Below are 11,823 nucleotides of genomic sequence, written 5' to 3'. Positions count from 1 at the left end.
TGGTCGCCTTTCCAGCACCTGCACGGGGTGGGCAGGGATACGCAGCTTCTGCCACTCTCCACTCACCATGTGGCCTCGGGGAAGATGCACCGAGTCTGATTCCTCATCTGTAAGATGGGGAAAGTAAGTACACCTTGGCGATGTAGCTGTATTAAAGGAGAGTGTTTGCCAAGTGTCTGGCCTGGAGTAGGTCCTCAGTCAAGGTGAGTTCCCATCTCCGATGGGAACAAAAAGCCCCAGGAGGGGAGTGTGGCTAGTTTGTCCCCCCACAAACCCCAAGGATCCCCAGCTTCCTAGCCCCTACCTCTTCTTTCTGGCCAGACTCACTTGAACTCTTTCTCCCCTCAAACTCAGGGGCATGGAACGGAGAAGGAGCAGCCCTGAGTCGGGGCAGCAGGGAAGGCCTTCATGGTCCTCTCCATAAAAGGCTTTTCCCGGCCGACTCCCTGCCTGCCGCACGGCCCCGCCCCAGCCCGCTCCATCTCCAAAGCATGCAGAGAATGTCTCAGCAGCCCCCAGGCAGACTGCTCCAACTTGGTGTCTTTCCCCAAATATGGAGCCTGCGTGGAGTCTCTGGGGGAGCCAGGGGTGGGGAACGGAGTCGGCTTCCTCCAGCAGGGAGGGGGCTGAGGGGCGAGCCAGCGGGGGAAGGCTGACATCACCGCAGTGGCAGCCCTTTAAACCCCTCACCCAGCCGGCTTCCCATCCTGTCTGTCCGAGTCCAGACAGGAGACCTCACTCCTTCCCGCCAGCCCCGAGGAACCCTTGTAAGTGTGTTGGGCTGGGACTTGGAGGGAAGTGGGGCTGGAGCTCTCGACGGTAGCATTTCAGGCTGGGTGCTCCAAAGGTCCCTTGATCCCTTGATGCCATTTCCCTGGCCAGGGAAGCCCACCCCCTCAGTTGACACGGGTTCCTCATCTCCAGACAGGGTGGGATGGATCGCCAGAGTCTTGTAATCTCTCAGATGGGGCGGCCCAGGCTCGTTGAAATACCCAGGATGTCTTGACTGGTGCAGAGGAACTGATGGCGGAAACAACTGGGGTGAGAGGAAGCCACCCGTTTCAGCCAGTCATATCCCCAGGGGGTGTGAGGCACAGGTGTTATCTGGTCAGGCCAAGGCTCTGTTTTCTGCCAGGCCTCTAGGAGATAAGGAGTGTGTGAATACACTTGTGCTGGACAGTGCATCCTGCTGGCTGGTCCCCAGGATCTGAGCAGCACACGAGAGCCTCTGAGGCAATGTGCAGGACCACAGGACTCTTGTTTTCCAGAACAGTCTATGGTGGCAGGGTGCGGCGATGGCTGAGAGCGGCAGAGGGGTGGTGGGCGGGTACCGCCAAGGAGGAGCTTTGGAGTGATGGGCGGGGCGGGCCTGGGACCCTTGGCCTTTCCTGGTTGCTATTCAAAGGGCAGTGGTGAGGGTGGGCGCATGTTTATGTGGGTCACTCCCCTCTCTCCCTTGAGTTACCCCCTTAAGATCCAGATGCGCCTACTCCTACTCATGAAGGGCGGGGCACGGCCCGTCCTGGAGGGACTCCTGGTTTTGCACAGGTTTTCTGGGCTTCTGCTGGTAGAAGCTGCCACCAGCCCCTTTGCAGCTGGACTTGGTTCTTTCTCCACTGCCCAACCTCGCCCATGGGCAGCTCAGGAGGCAGGGGCCTGACAGGAGCCACAGGACAGGAGAGTCAGGGCTGAGACTCCCGCAGCACCAGCACCGTGCTGTCGGTCCTGTCCTGGGAGCCTTCGTCTTGAAGTGCCTCTGGGTGGGCTGCCCCGTAGCCTTGTTCCTCACTCTCCTCTCCCCAGTGGCTCAGAGGGGGGCCTGGGGAGGTCTTCGTCAGAGGACGCCAAGGGACTTTTGGGGACTCTCCACTCTCAGACGCTTCTCGGACTAGGAGGAAGAGGGACTAGGAGGAAGAGGGACGGTGGCGCCAGGCGGGGGTGGGGGTGATGTGCGTTTCACGCCCCTCCCTTGCTCCGACCGGAATCCAGATGTCATCTCTAGAGCCAGAGGCGGCAGCATTGTGCATTGTCACCCTGAGCCTTGGCCCTCGGGCCTGTGTTGGCTTTTGGCTTCTGCATCTCCTGAGGCTGAGAGCTGGGCGTGGGGGACACCTCTCCTCCATCCTGTTCCTTCCAAGCCCAGCAGGTGGTGAGGGAGGGGAAGGCAGCTGAGGGGGTGGGTGGGGTGGGGGGACACACAGGGGAAGGGGATAGAGGGAGGATGCCTGTCTGGGATAGTGAGGTGAAGGCTGAGTCAGAGGCTGGGGTGGAGGCCAGGAGTCAGCTGGTCTCAACAGACTTGGAGATTGTGGCCACAGTTCATTTTGCAGGAGTCCCTGGTGGTTGGGCAGTGGGGGCTGGGACACACAGGGGGCAGGGGAAGGGAGGAACTGGCTGTTTGTGGCTGAACAGCAGCACAGAGCTCTCTGCCTTGAGTCCTCTGGCCTCACTGGCTGGGACAAGGGTGGCTGGGCCAGGAAGTCCACCTAACTCCCCCCACCCCCTGTGCTTGGAGAACCCTGTCCTCAGAGGCTCTCCAACCCCACCCAGTGGCTGGCATCTAGATGAGTCCATGCCGTGGTTTTTCTCTGAAACGTTGTCTGCTCTGGGAATGATTCTGAGAAGGGGCGGAGGCCAGAGCAGGGGAGACTGCCTACTGGTTTTTACTTCTCAGTCCAGGCTGGCTCTCTCCCAAGCCGTCACCAGGAGACCGGCTCTGGGCAGCAAAGAACTGGCGTTTCGAGGAGCTCGGCTAAGGGACAGGCAGAATGTGCAGGGGTTCACAGACACGGTCTCATTTTCACAGCCCTCTGAGCGGGACAGTCCCGCTTCACAGATGAGGAATACGGTCCAGAAGCATTGACAGCCACGGGAAAAGGATGGGCAGGGCAGTGGAGTGTGGCAGCTGGGCTGGGCCCAGTGTGTGAGGTGAAAATGTTCATCCATGGGGACTGGGATGGAGTAGGGGTGGGAGAGATCTCAGCTCCACAGGGAAGGAGTTGGGGGAGTGCACTGACGACCGCCATCCTCAGACCTGTGTCTCCCTCCCAGCCTCTGACCTCCCTGAAGCCAAGGGATAGGTTTGATTTCCTTTGGTTCCTCTTTTGGGAGCCTCTTCAGTCAAACACTGGGCAGAAGGCACACCACCCCAGGGTGACACTTGACCACTTCTTGACCAGCCACACTCATGTCTGCCAGTGACCTACTGCCTACCCCACCCCCAGGGCCTCTCCTCCCTGTTAGTGGGGCTCAGGCCTCGGGCTGGCTGTGGCTGGACAAGGCAGGGCTTCTCATGTCCTGGCAGGCAGGTTCTTGGCTCTAGAAGATCCCTGGCAGACTCTGACTTCTTGGCTACTCGGGCTACGCCAGTGGTGAGAGCCTAAGGGCATGAGGGAGAGTCAATGGGTAGACCAGTCCTCTCTCGTTTGGGTTCCCTGAAGAAATGCAGCTTCTTTGCCAAGAGTTCTTGGGGCTTTGGTAACTTCCTAGACCTTGGCAGGGGTGGGTAAGTTTGAGCCTCTTCAGCTGCAGACCAGAGGCTGAGCTGACCTGGCAAAGAGCTAGAGTCCTGGAGTTCCAGTTTCTGGCTAGAGGATACAACGAGAATTGGAGGCAATGGTTCCTTGGGCAGAGGCAAGAAACCCCCTCACACCTGGCTGGACAAACACACCAGCTGGTTTTATTTGCGGGGACAATGTGGCCTCTGAAAGCCTTCTCCAGTGCATCTCTTGGCAAAGAAAGAATGCTCTAGACAATGGGTTGTCAAACTATGGTCCATGGGCCAGATTCAGCCCGCTGTCTGTGTCGTCGATAAAGCTTTATTGAAATAAAGCCATGCTCATTTGTTGCATATTGTCTATGACTGCTTTCACACTACAGCAGACACCATGTGACCTGCAAAGTCTACAGTATTTGCTCTTTGGTCCTTTACAAAAAAAGTTGACTGACCCCCGCTCTTGACCTCCAGAGATCTGGTATCCTGCTTCTTGGTGTTCTGGATTGGGCGATGAGCCTGGCCCAGATGGACAGTGCTGTGATAAACGTCTGCGATGGTTGGGCACCCCTCACAGAGGTCGAAGGTCCACCTGGTACAGGCGAAAGCAGAGCTGCTCCCTGATCCTCTGTCTCCCTCTCCCCACTCCTCTGCCCTGTCTTGCTTTAGCTCTGCCCCAACATGGCCAACAAGGGTCCCTCCTATGGCATGAGCCGTGAAGTGCAATCCAAAATCGAGAAGAAATATGACGAGGAGCTGGAGGAACGGCTGGTGGAGTGGATCGTGGCGCAGTGTGGCCCGGATGTAGGTCGCCCGGACCGTGGGCGCCTGGGTTTCCAGGTCTGGCTGAAGAATGGCGTGGTGAGTGGCACCCTGGGAAGGGAGGTTGGGGTGGTGCCACCCTGCGGGTTGTGGGCCAGGCCTCTGGAGCTGAGTGCCAAGCCGTGTTCTGTGCCCTACCCCTGGCAGATTCTGAGCAAGCTAGTCAACAGTCTGTATCCTGATGGTGCCAAGCCGGTGAAGGTGCCGGAGAACCCACCCTCCATGGTCTTCAAGCAGATGGAGCAGGTGGCCCAGTTCCTGAAGGCAGCTGAGGACTATGGGGTCACCAAGACTGACATGTTCCAGACCGTTGACCTCTTTGAAGGTAGAGAGGAAAAAGGGGCCAGGGAAGGGGGCGGGCAGATGGAAGAAAGGACGCCGGGGCAGAAGGAATGATCAAAATATTCCACAACTGCATGTAGCAGTTGGATATGCCAAGAGAATGCCACACCACACCCTCAGTGCCTCCTGCCGATCTACTGAGCCCTCCTTTAGTTTGGGCTAATCTTGGCCCTGGTTTGGCCATTTTTCTGTGAGAGACGGGCAGGCCCTGGCTAGGAGTCTTGTCTAGCCGGTCCTCCAGTTCATCCCCCTCCCCTCCTTCTCACAGGCAAAGACATGGCGGCAGTGCAGAGGACCCTGATGGCTTTGGGCAGCTTGGCAGTGACCAAGAATGACGGGCACTACCGTGGAGATCCCAACTGGTTTATGAAGTATGTGGCCACCAGGGAGCTGGGATCTCTGCACGGGCTGGGAGGTGGCTTGGGCTAACCAGTGTGTGGGGCCGATTAGGGAACGCAGATAGCCAGGAATCCCCAAAAGGGTCTAGGATGGGGGAAACGGGCCCGTAATACTTCTTGATGCCTCCCTTTCTGCCCTCTGTGTTCAACTACTTTCCCTAGCCTGTGGGACAAGCCAGGTTAAGGAAGGGAGAGAGGCAAAACAGGAAGGGAACAGAATCAGGCTAGGAAGTATCAGAGGGATCAGAAAACGGGTAGGAAACACGCTGTCCTGGCCAAGTCTTTACCCTGGTTCCTCCCCTTCCAGGAAGGCGCAGGAGCACAAGAGGGAGTTCACAGAGAGCCAACTGCAGGAGGGAAAGCATGTCATTGGCCTTCAAATGGGCAGCAACAGAGGGGCCTCCCAGGCTGGCATGACAGGCTACGGGCGACCTCGGCAGATCATCAGCTAGAAGGGGGAGGGCCAGCCCTGAGCCCTGCCCAGCCCCGCTCCATCCCGCTTAGCCTGCCTCACTTTGTGGGTCCTTCTGCCCTGGCCAAGCTTTGAGGCTCTGTCACTGAGCAAAGGTGACTGCACATGGGCAGCTCCTCCCCCGATCCCCAGCCTCTGCCCCATTCTTACCCCAAAGCATCGCGGCCCTGGCCCCCCTCCCGTGTGCCCCCACCACCCCTGCTGTCTCTCCCCTGGGCTAAGCAGGGGGGAAGTGGGCTGGGGGTAGCCTGGGTGTAGGGCAAACCCACTGCCCTCCTTGGCAGCAAAAGCCCTTGGACGGGGACCTAGCCCAGCCTCCCCCTCCCCCTGTCTTCTCCTGGAATATTTTTGGGGTTGAAACTCAAAAAGGAAAAAGAATACATCAATCTTTTCTCAGGCCTGGCTGGCAGAGTTTGATTTGCCGGAGTCACTTCTGTCACGGCTCCAGAAAATCTGAGTGGGGTACAGGCAGGCATCCTGAGCACATGTGTGCTCCCGGCTGCCATCCTCTGAAGGACCCTTCCCACTCCAAGATTCCAGAAGGGTCGGTTTCTTTCAGAGGAACCAGGCAGTGGAATCGGAGAACCACTCTCAGGAACTGAGGGCTAGAGGAGCCACTTGGCAACTTGCCTGAACCTTGGGGAGGCAGAGGAAAGGAGAGATTGCAAGTGGAGAATTGTTTGGAAGGTTTTTATTTTGGAAAAGCTGTGCAGAAAAAAATTCCAAAATGTTGCTGTGAAAAGAGAAAAGCAAATCTTAAGCATTAAAAAATGTCAAATCAACTGATTAGCAACCAGCTCCGAAGAGGGCGGAAGGCCGAGAACGGGAGGAAGTCACAGCCTGCAGGCAGACAGCTGGCCTCGGGAGAAGGCCATTTCCCTGAGCACTTTGCAGAGGAAGACAGGGTGGTCGCAGGGCTGGAGTGGCAGTGGCTCCCAAGGCTGTCCCCTAAAACACACGTCTGACTCCGGCTCAACAGCCCTGCCGCAGGGTTCCCTGATGAGGCAGCACAGGTCCTGGGAGCCGCACCCATCCCAGCTGTGCCAGGAGCGTCACACCAATCCTCAGAAGGATGAAGGGGGCAGGGGCGGAGGAGTTGGGGGTGCTTTCGAGGTGGCTTCTGATGAGGCGTCAAGCTGCTTTCTGGACGGCACGTCCGGGGCCTCTTCCCAGCCTTTACCCCCAAGTCCTCCTCCCAAGCGACCCCTGTGACGTTCTGTTGAGATGCTCTCCTGGCCGTGGCAGGCGTCTTCTCAACCCATGCAGAGGCGGGGGTCCCACGCACGGGGGAGCTAGACAACCAGCTTGTCCAAGAGGAACGAGGGTGGAGGCCTGCCCCAAGGGGGCGCCAATCCCTTGTCCAAGACCTTCCTCACCAAAAACTCCTGTCCATCTGGAGGAAGATCCCGGGGCTCTTGTCAGGTTGTTCTCTGGCACCCATCCTTCCCCACTTGGACCTAAGAAGGCCCTCACCCTCCTTGTGAGGGTGCTGTTTAGGTTTCCGAGTTCAGATGTCAGCATGAGGACTGCTTTCTCCCCAGAGCTCCCCAATTTGGGGAAGGAAAAGCCTGTCCCCTGTGGAGTCAGTCAGGTCCTGAGGTCAGCAGATCTGTTCATCCTTCCCATGCAGGTCTAGGGGCTGGTGCTGGTGAGGGCAGTCCAGGACACTCTTATTCTGGGACAGGCTCCAGTCCTCTCGATCCAGCGGGTCTGGGGTGAGGAGGCCAGAGGTGGCAGGAGGGCCCCCGCTCTCTGTTTCCACTCCGTCTAGATCTTTGCTGCTGCAAAGTGGCACTGATTCTAGCTCTGTCCCCTCCTCCCTGGCTTTTCGGCTGCGCTGGGGCCAGAGGCAGGGTCCGCTCCTACAAACTGGATGGGAAGCCACATTCCTCTGGCTCAAATATATTTCCAGCATGTAGTAAACAGTCCAGAAGATGGTAAAACAGCCCACCAGCACCAGGGTCTGGGAAAAGTCAAGCACCAGCATGAGGGACGGTCCCCAAGCCTACAGCCTTTCTCAGCCCAGAGCAATGAGCTCAGAAAGTCTCTTCCCTTCTGGGCCTGCATTTCCCACCCCAAACCATTCCCCCGCCCCCACCCTCCCAAGGACTGCCCTCTAAGAGTTAGCTAGTAGAGTGGGAGCAATGCTCTGAAGCCACCGCTGGGACCCAGTCATCTCAATCCTTCATTCTCCAAGGCCTGGAGCAGCACACCAAGGACTAAATGGACAGCCCTGTCTGCCTGAAGCTTGGTCTTGGCCCTAGTACCTTGAGGGTGTTAGGGGTGATGGTGTAACCGTCTTCCTCAGGAATTTTCAGCCCAGGTGGGCAGGGCAGAGCAAAGCCATCATGCAGGTACTTTCCACTCATGGCACTTTCTAGCAGCCTGTGGAAGAAAAGCGCCAAGGATGGCGTGCTGAACATGGCTCTATCCACCTGCCTGCACTCATCCTCCACCTTAGAGCTTAGAGAGGAAGGTCCCACGGCAAACAAGGACGGCATGCGCTGTGGCCTCCCAGTCCTGGGTCTAGCTACTGACTTGAGATGAGCTGGGACGCACGGCCGGGTTCAGTGGGTGGCCCTTGCCCCCTCCCCCTGTGCGTTGCTTCCCTCGGTGCCTACCTTTGTCTGTCCCTGATGTCCATGGGACTCCACACGGAGCCATAGAGGGTCAGCTGCCATTGCCTGAGGACACCGACCTGGAATGACTCGTCCCCTGGGGCAGCAAGTGGGGCAGGTCAGGGGCCACACCCTTGGCTGGCCTTGCCAAACAGTGGAGGCCCCGCCCCTGCCACCCAAGGGGGCTCAGATCACATGGTCTGCTGTGGTCACAGTCTGTCTGTGTGCCCCCTGACCCCAGCATTCTGCATAAGTGCCTCGCGGGTGCCTTTAGGGGTGGGAAAGGGAATTGAAGGGTTGTACGCCAAAGCACAGACATTTTGCTTATAGCTCCAATACTTTGAGGTTTCAGCTGGGATTCTGCTTAGAAAAAAAAGGTCTTTCTACTGAATTAAAGAAAGGTTTGAAAACCACCAGTCTGGTGAATGCCTAACTTGACTGGAGAACGGGAGGGCTGGGTTCAATTTCTAGTCTCTCAGCTGATATGGCAGATATTCAGTATTCATGAATATTGTGACCTTCACTGATATTGTGACCTTCCACAAGTCTCTTCAAACCTCTGGGCCAGATTTAGAAAAAAAAAATGGTGAAAGTTAGTCCTGCCCTTACCTGCCTACCAAGGCTGGCCGAAGGATGGTTATATGTGAAAGGTGGTTTCAACAAGGATTTTTTTGTTGCTATCCTGAGGAAAAATGGATCAGTCACTTCTCCAAGGAATATGAGAGGTAGTATCAATGAACAGTTTTAGTTACCAGTGCCCATTTTTGGATGGGGCATACCTCTTGGCATCAAGCCTCTTGGGCCAATGGCAACCCTATATATGCCACATGGAACACCTCCTGTGGGGACTCTGAGATCGAGGGCTCAGATGACACGCAGGAGAGGCAGGGCCCTGGAGGAAGGGCAGGGAGGCTTACCCACATCCCTGACCACGAGTCTGTAGATCCCTCTAGCTCTTTCCCCCCAGCATCGCACAGTGGAGAAGGTCCAATCGTTGAAGCCATTGGGATCCCTGGAAAAAGAACATGGCAGGAAATGTGTAGGGCATGGCACAGGGAGCTGGCCCCTACTTAGGAACATTATTTTCTTACTGCGGTGGCCACAGAAATGAGCTGCAGCAACTTGGGAGGGCGCCATAATGGGTTGGTTCTCAAGTGCTATCCCTTGCCCCTGGGATCTCATGGAAGGAAGGACTTGTGTCAGCATGCTGCAGTGGAAAAGCAGGAGTGGAGAGGACACAGGCGTGGGAGGGCCACGGGCCTAGTGTTATTCTTACTCTCTCGGGCTTATGAGCTCTGTGACGTGTTTCCTCACTTGTCAAAGGAGGTTACCAAGTACTCTACAGGCTTCTTGTGAGGGTTGGAGAAGTGCATGTGAAGTGCAGTGCATAGCATACTGCAAGCACTTGAAGAAAGCATGTGACAACAGCTTGGGCGACAGGGACAGCCAGTGCCACCCTGGCTCAGGACAATGCCTGTATCTACCTCTCTTGTATCTTTTCTTTGGAAAAACCCTTGCTGCAAAGAGAGCTCAGAAGGCCGTGGGCAGGTGTACGTACGAGTCCATGCTGCGGGGGGTGCCGATAAGAGACATCATGCCACTGGGGCAAAACAGTTTCAGTTCCAAGCTGCCACGCCGTGGGTGGGTGATGGAGACTGTCACTGCCACGTGCTCCAGGGTCTTCAGTCCTGACATCTCCAGGTCCATCCTGCTGACTGTGGGAAGTCAGGCTGGGCAGCTGGGAAACCAGCCCACAAACACACCCTCACTTGATCCCCACAGGCACAAAGGCACGCGCTCACTGAAGCCATGTATAAACATCTACGGCAGCCCTAACTGGGACCTCATGGACACTAGGAAACGGGATGGAGTGCTTTCAAGTTTCCAGTCTAGCTTACGGTCTACTTGGGAAGGCAACATATACCCAAGACACAATTTAAAAATCCAGTAGGGCAACTTCAATCATTCATTCATCCAAAAAATCATTTACCGAGTACCTCATACATTTCAGGCACTATACTAGATGATGAGAGTATAAAGATAAGTTGGGCATGGTCCCTGCCTTCTACCTGCAAATGGAGAATGACATAGTATGAGATAAATACATAACTGATAGGGAGCAGAGATGAGTCAGATGGGCGTAAGCACATAGCAGTGAGACACCCCAAAGAAGGAAACAAATAGACTGGTAGAGAGAGATGTGGGAGGGTATTCCAGGAGGGGAAAAGGCATGTACAAAGACAGAGGTGCAAATGAACACATCGCATATTAAAGACATTACAAAATAAATTCTTAAAAATGCTGAAGTGGATAAACTACAAGAAAATTACATAAATGAAAAAAGCCAGGCCGAGCGCTGTGGCTCAAGCCTGTAATCCCAGCACTTTGGGAGGCTGAGGTGAGAGGACTGTCTGAGTTCAGGGGTTCGAGACCAGCCTGGGCAACTTGGTGAGCCCTCATCTCTACAATAAATCAAAAAATTAGCTGGACACGGTGGTGAATGTCTGTAGTTCCAGCTACTTGGAAGGCTGAGGTGGAAGGATTGCCTGAGCTCAGCAGGTCGAGGCTGCGGTGACTGCACTCTAGCCTGGGCAACAAAGTGAGGGACTCCAACTCAAAAAAAAAAAAAGAAAGAAAAACAAAAAAGCCGATCTCAAAAGGACACATACTGCATAATTCCACTTACATGACATTCGTGAATAATGTAACTGGAGGGATGAACAGACTAATGGTTGCCAGGGCTAGGGAAGAGGGGATGGGTGTGGCCATAAAGGGCAACACAAAGGAGTCTTGGGAAGATGGCACAGTTCTGGGTCTTGGTTATGCTGGTGTTTATGCAAGGCCATATGTGATAAAAATCACATAGAGCTATGCCCACACACACAAATATTGAGAGCATGCAGGACAACTGAATGAGCTCTATGGATTGTACCAACATTAGTTTCTTGGTTTTGATAATGTATGACGACAGTGTAACACATTAACACTGGGAGAAGGGTGCACAGGACATCCCTTACACATTTCTTTGCAACCTCCTGTGAATCTACAATTATTCTGAAAGTTAAAAAAAAAAGAACTACTGAAATAGAAGACTCAACTGGGGGCTAGTTAAAAAATTAGGTTGCAATGAGAAATACTTTCTTTCTAAAGCACCCTTTCATTAATTTATTCCAGTAGGAAGGCAGAGAATAGTAACCTCCATTTTACAGAAGCAGCAGCTCAGAGAGATATTTAAAAGTAGAGGATGGGAAGGGCTTTAAAACGTTTTATTTTATTCTTATTATTTTATTTTTAGAACAGGATCTTGCTCTGTCACCCTGGCTGGAGTGCAGTGGCACGATCACAGCTCAGTGTAGGCCCGAACTCCTGGGCTCAAGTGACTCTCTTGCCTCAGCCTCCCAAGTGGCTGGGCTTACAGGTATGCATCAACATGCCTGGCTAATTCTTTAATTTTTTGTAGAGATGGAGTCTTGCTATGTTGCTCAGGTTGGTCTTGAACTCCTGGCCACAAGCAATCCTCCTGCCTCGGCCTCCCAAAGTTCTGGGATTGCAGGCATGAGCCATCACACCTGGCCTTAAACAATTTTATTTATTTATTTTTTTGAGTTGGAGTCTCACTCGGTTGCCCAGACTGGAGTGCAGTGGCCGCTCCCGGCCACCGCAGCCTCGACCTGCTGG

At 54.9% G+C, this 11,823-nt stretch overlaps 2 protein-coding genes across 2 annotated transcripts in view; one reads left to right on the top strand and one right to left on the bottom strand.

Moving 5' to 3' along the window:
- The first annotated feature begins 499 nt into the window (after positions 1–499).
- On the top strand, positions 500–5,923 carry TAGLN (transgelin). The gene is made up of 5 exons (XM_008053653.2): positions 500–767; positions 4,163–4,354; positions 4,463–4,640; positions 4,926–5,028; positions 5,363–5,923. The coding sequence occupies exons 2-5, from the start codon at positions 4,175–4,177 to the stop codon at positions 5,505–5,507; spliced, it is 606 nt and encodes a 201-aa protein (XP_008051844.1). The 5' UTR covers positions 500–767; positions 4,163–4,174; the 3' UTR covers positions 5,508–5,923.
- A 273-nt stretch (positions 5,924–6,196) lies between these two features.
- PCSK7 (proprotein convertase subtilisin/kexin type 7) overlaps positions 6,197–11,823 on the bottom strand; it is a 27,232-nt gene continuing 21,605 nt past the window's right edge. The window contains exons 12-16 of the mRNA XM_008053652.2: positions 9,704–9,860; positions 9,063–9,157; positions 8,149–8,242; positions 7,795–7,912; positions 6,197–7,490 (exon numbers count right to left, since the gene is read on the bottom strand). Of these exons, the coding sequence (XP_008051843.1) occupies positions 7,128–7,490; positions 7,795–7,912; positions 8,149–8,242; positions 9,063–9,157; positions 9,704–9,860 (827 nt within the window). The 3' untranslated portion in view covers positions 6,197–7,127. The remainder of the gene's footprint in view (positions 7,491–7,794; positions 7,913–8,148; positions 8,243–9,062; positions 9,158–9,703; positions 9,861–11,823) is intronic.

Source organism: Carlito syrichta, unplaced genomic scaffold (assembly GCF_000164805.1).
Source record: "Carlito syrichta isolate Samal-C Ts95f unplaced genomic scaffold, Tarsius_syrichta-2.0.1 Scaffold288347, whole genome shotgun sequence".
NCBI classification, from domain to species: domain Eukaryota; kingdom Metazoa; phylum Chordata; class Mammalia; order Primates; family Tarsiidae; genus Carlito; species Carlito syrichta.
This window is presented reverse-complemented; position numbering and strand designations above follow the sequence as displayed.

Excerpts from the sequence above, each read along its gene's own strand:
- TAGLN (XM_008053653.2), top strand. The coding sequence starts at position 4,175 with ATGGCCAACAAGGGTCCCTCCTATGGCATGAGCCGTGAAGTGCAATCC. Across the intron at positions 4,355-4,462 it reads TCTGGCTGAAGAATGGCGTG|ATTCTGAGCAAGCTAGTCAA; the intron begins GTGAGTGGCACC and ends TACCCCTGGCAG. Across the intron at positions 4,641-4,925 it reads GACCGTTGACCTCTTTGAAG|GCAAAGACATGGCGGCAGTG; the intron begins GTAGAGAGGAAA and ends TCCTTCTCACAG.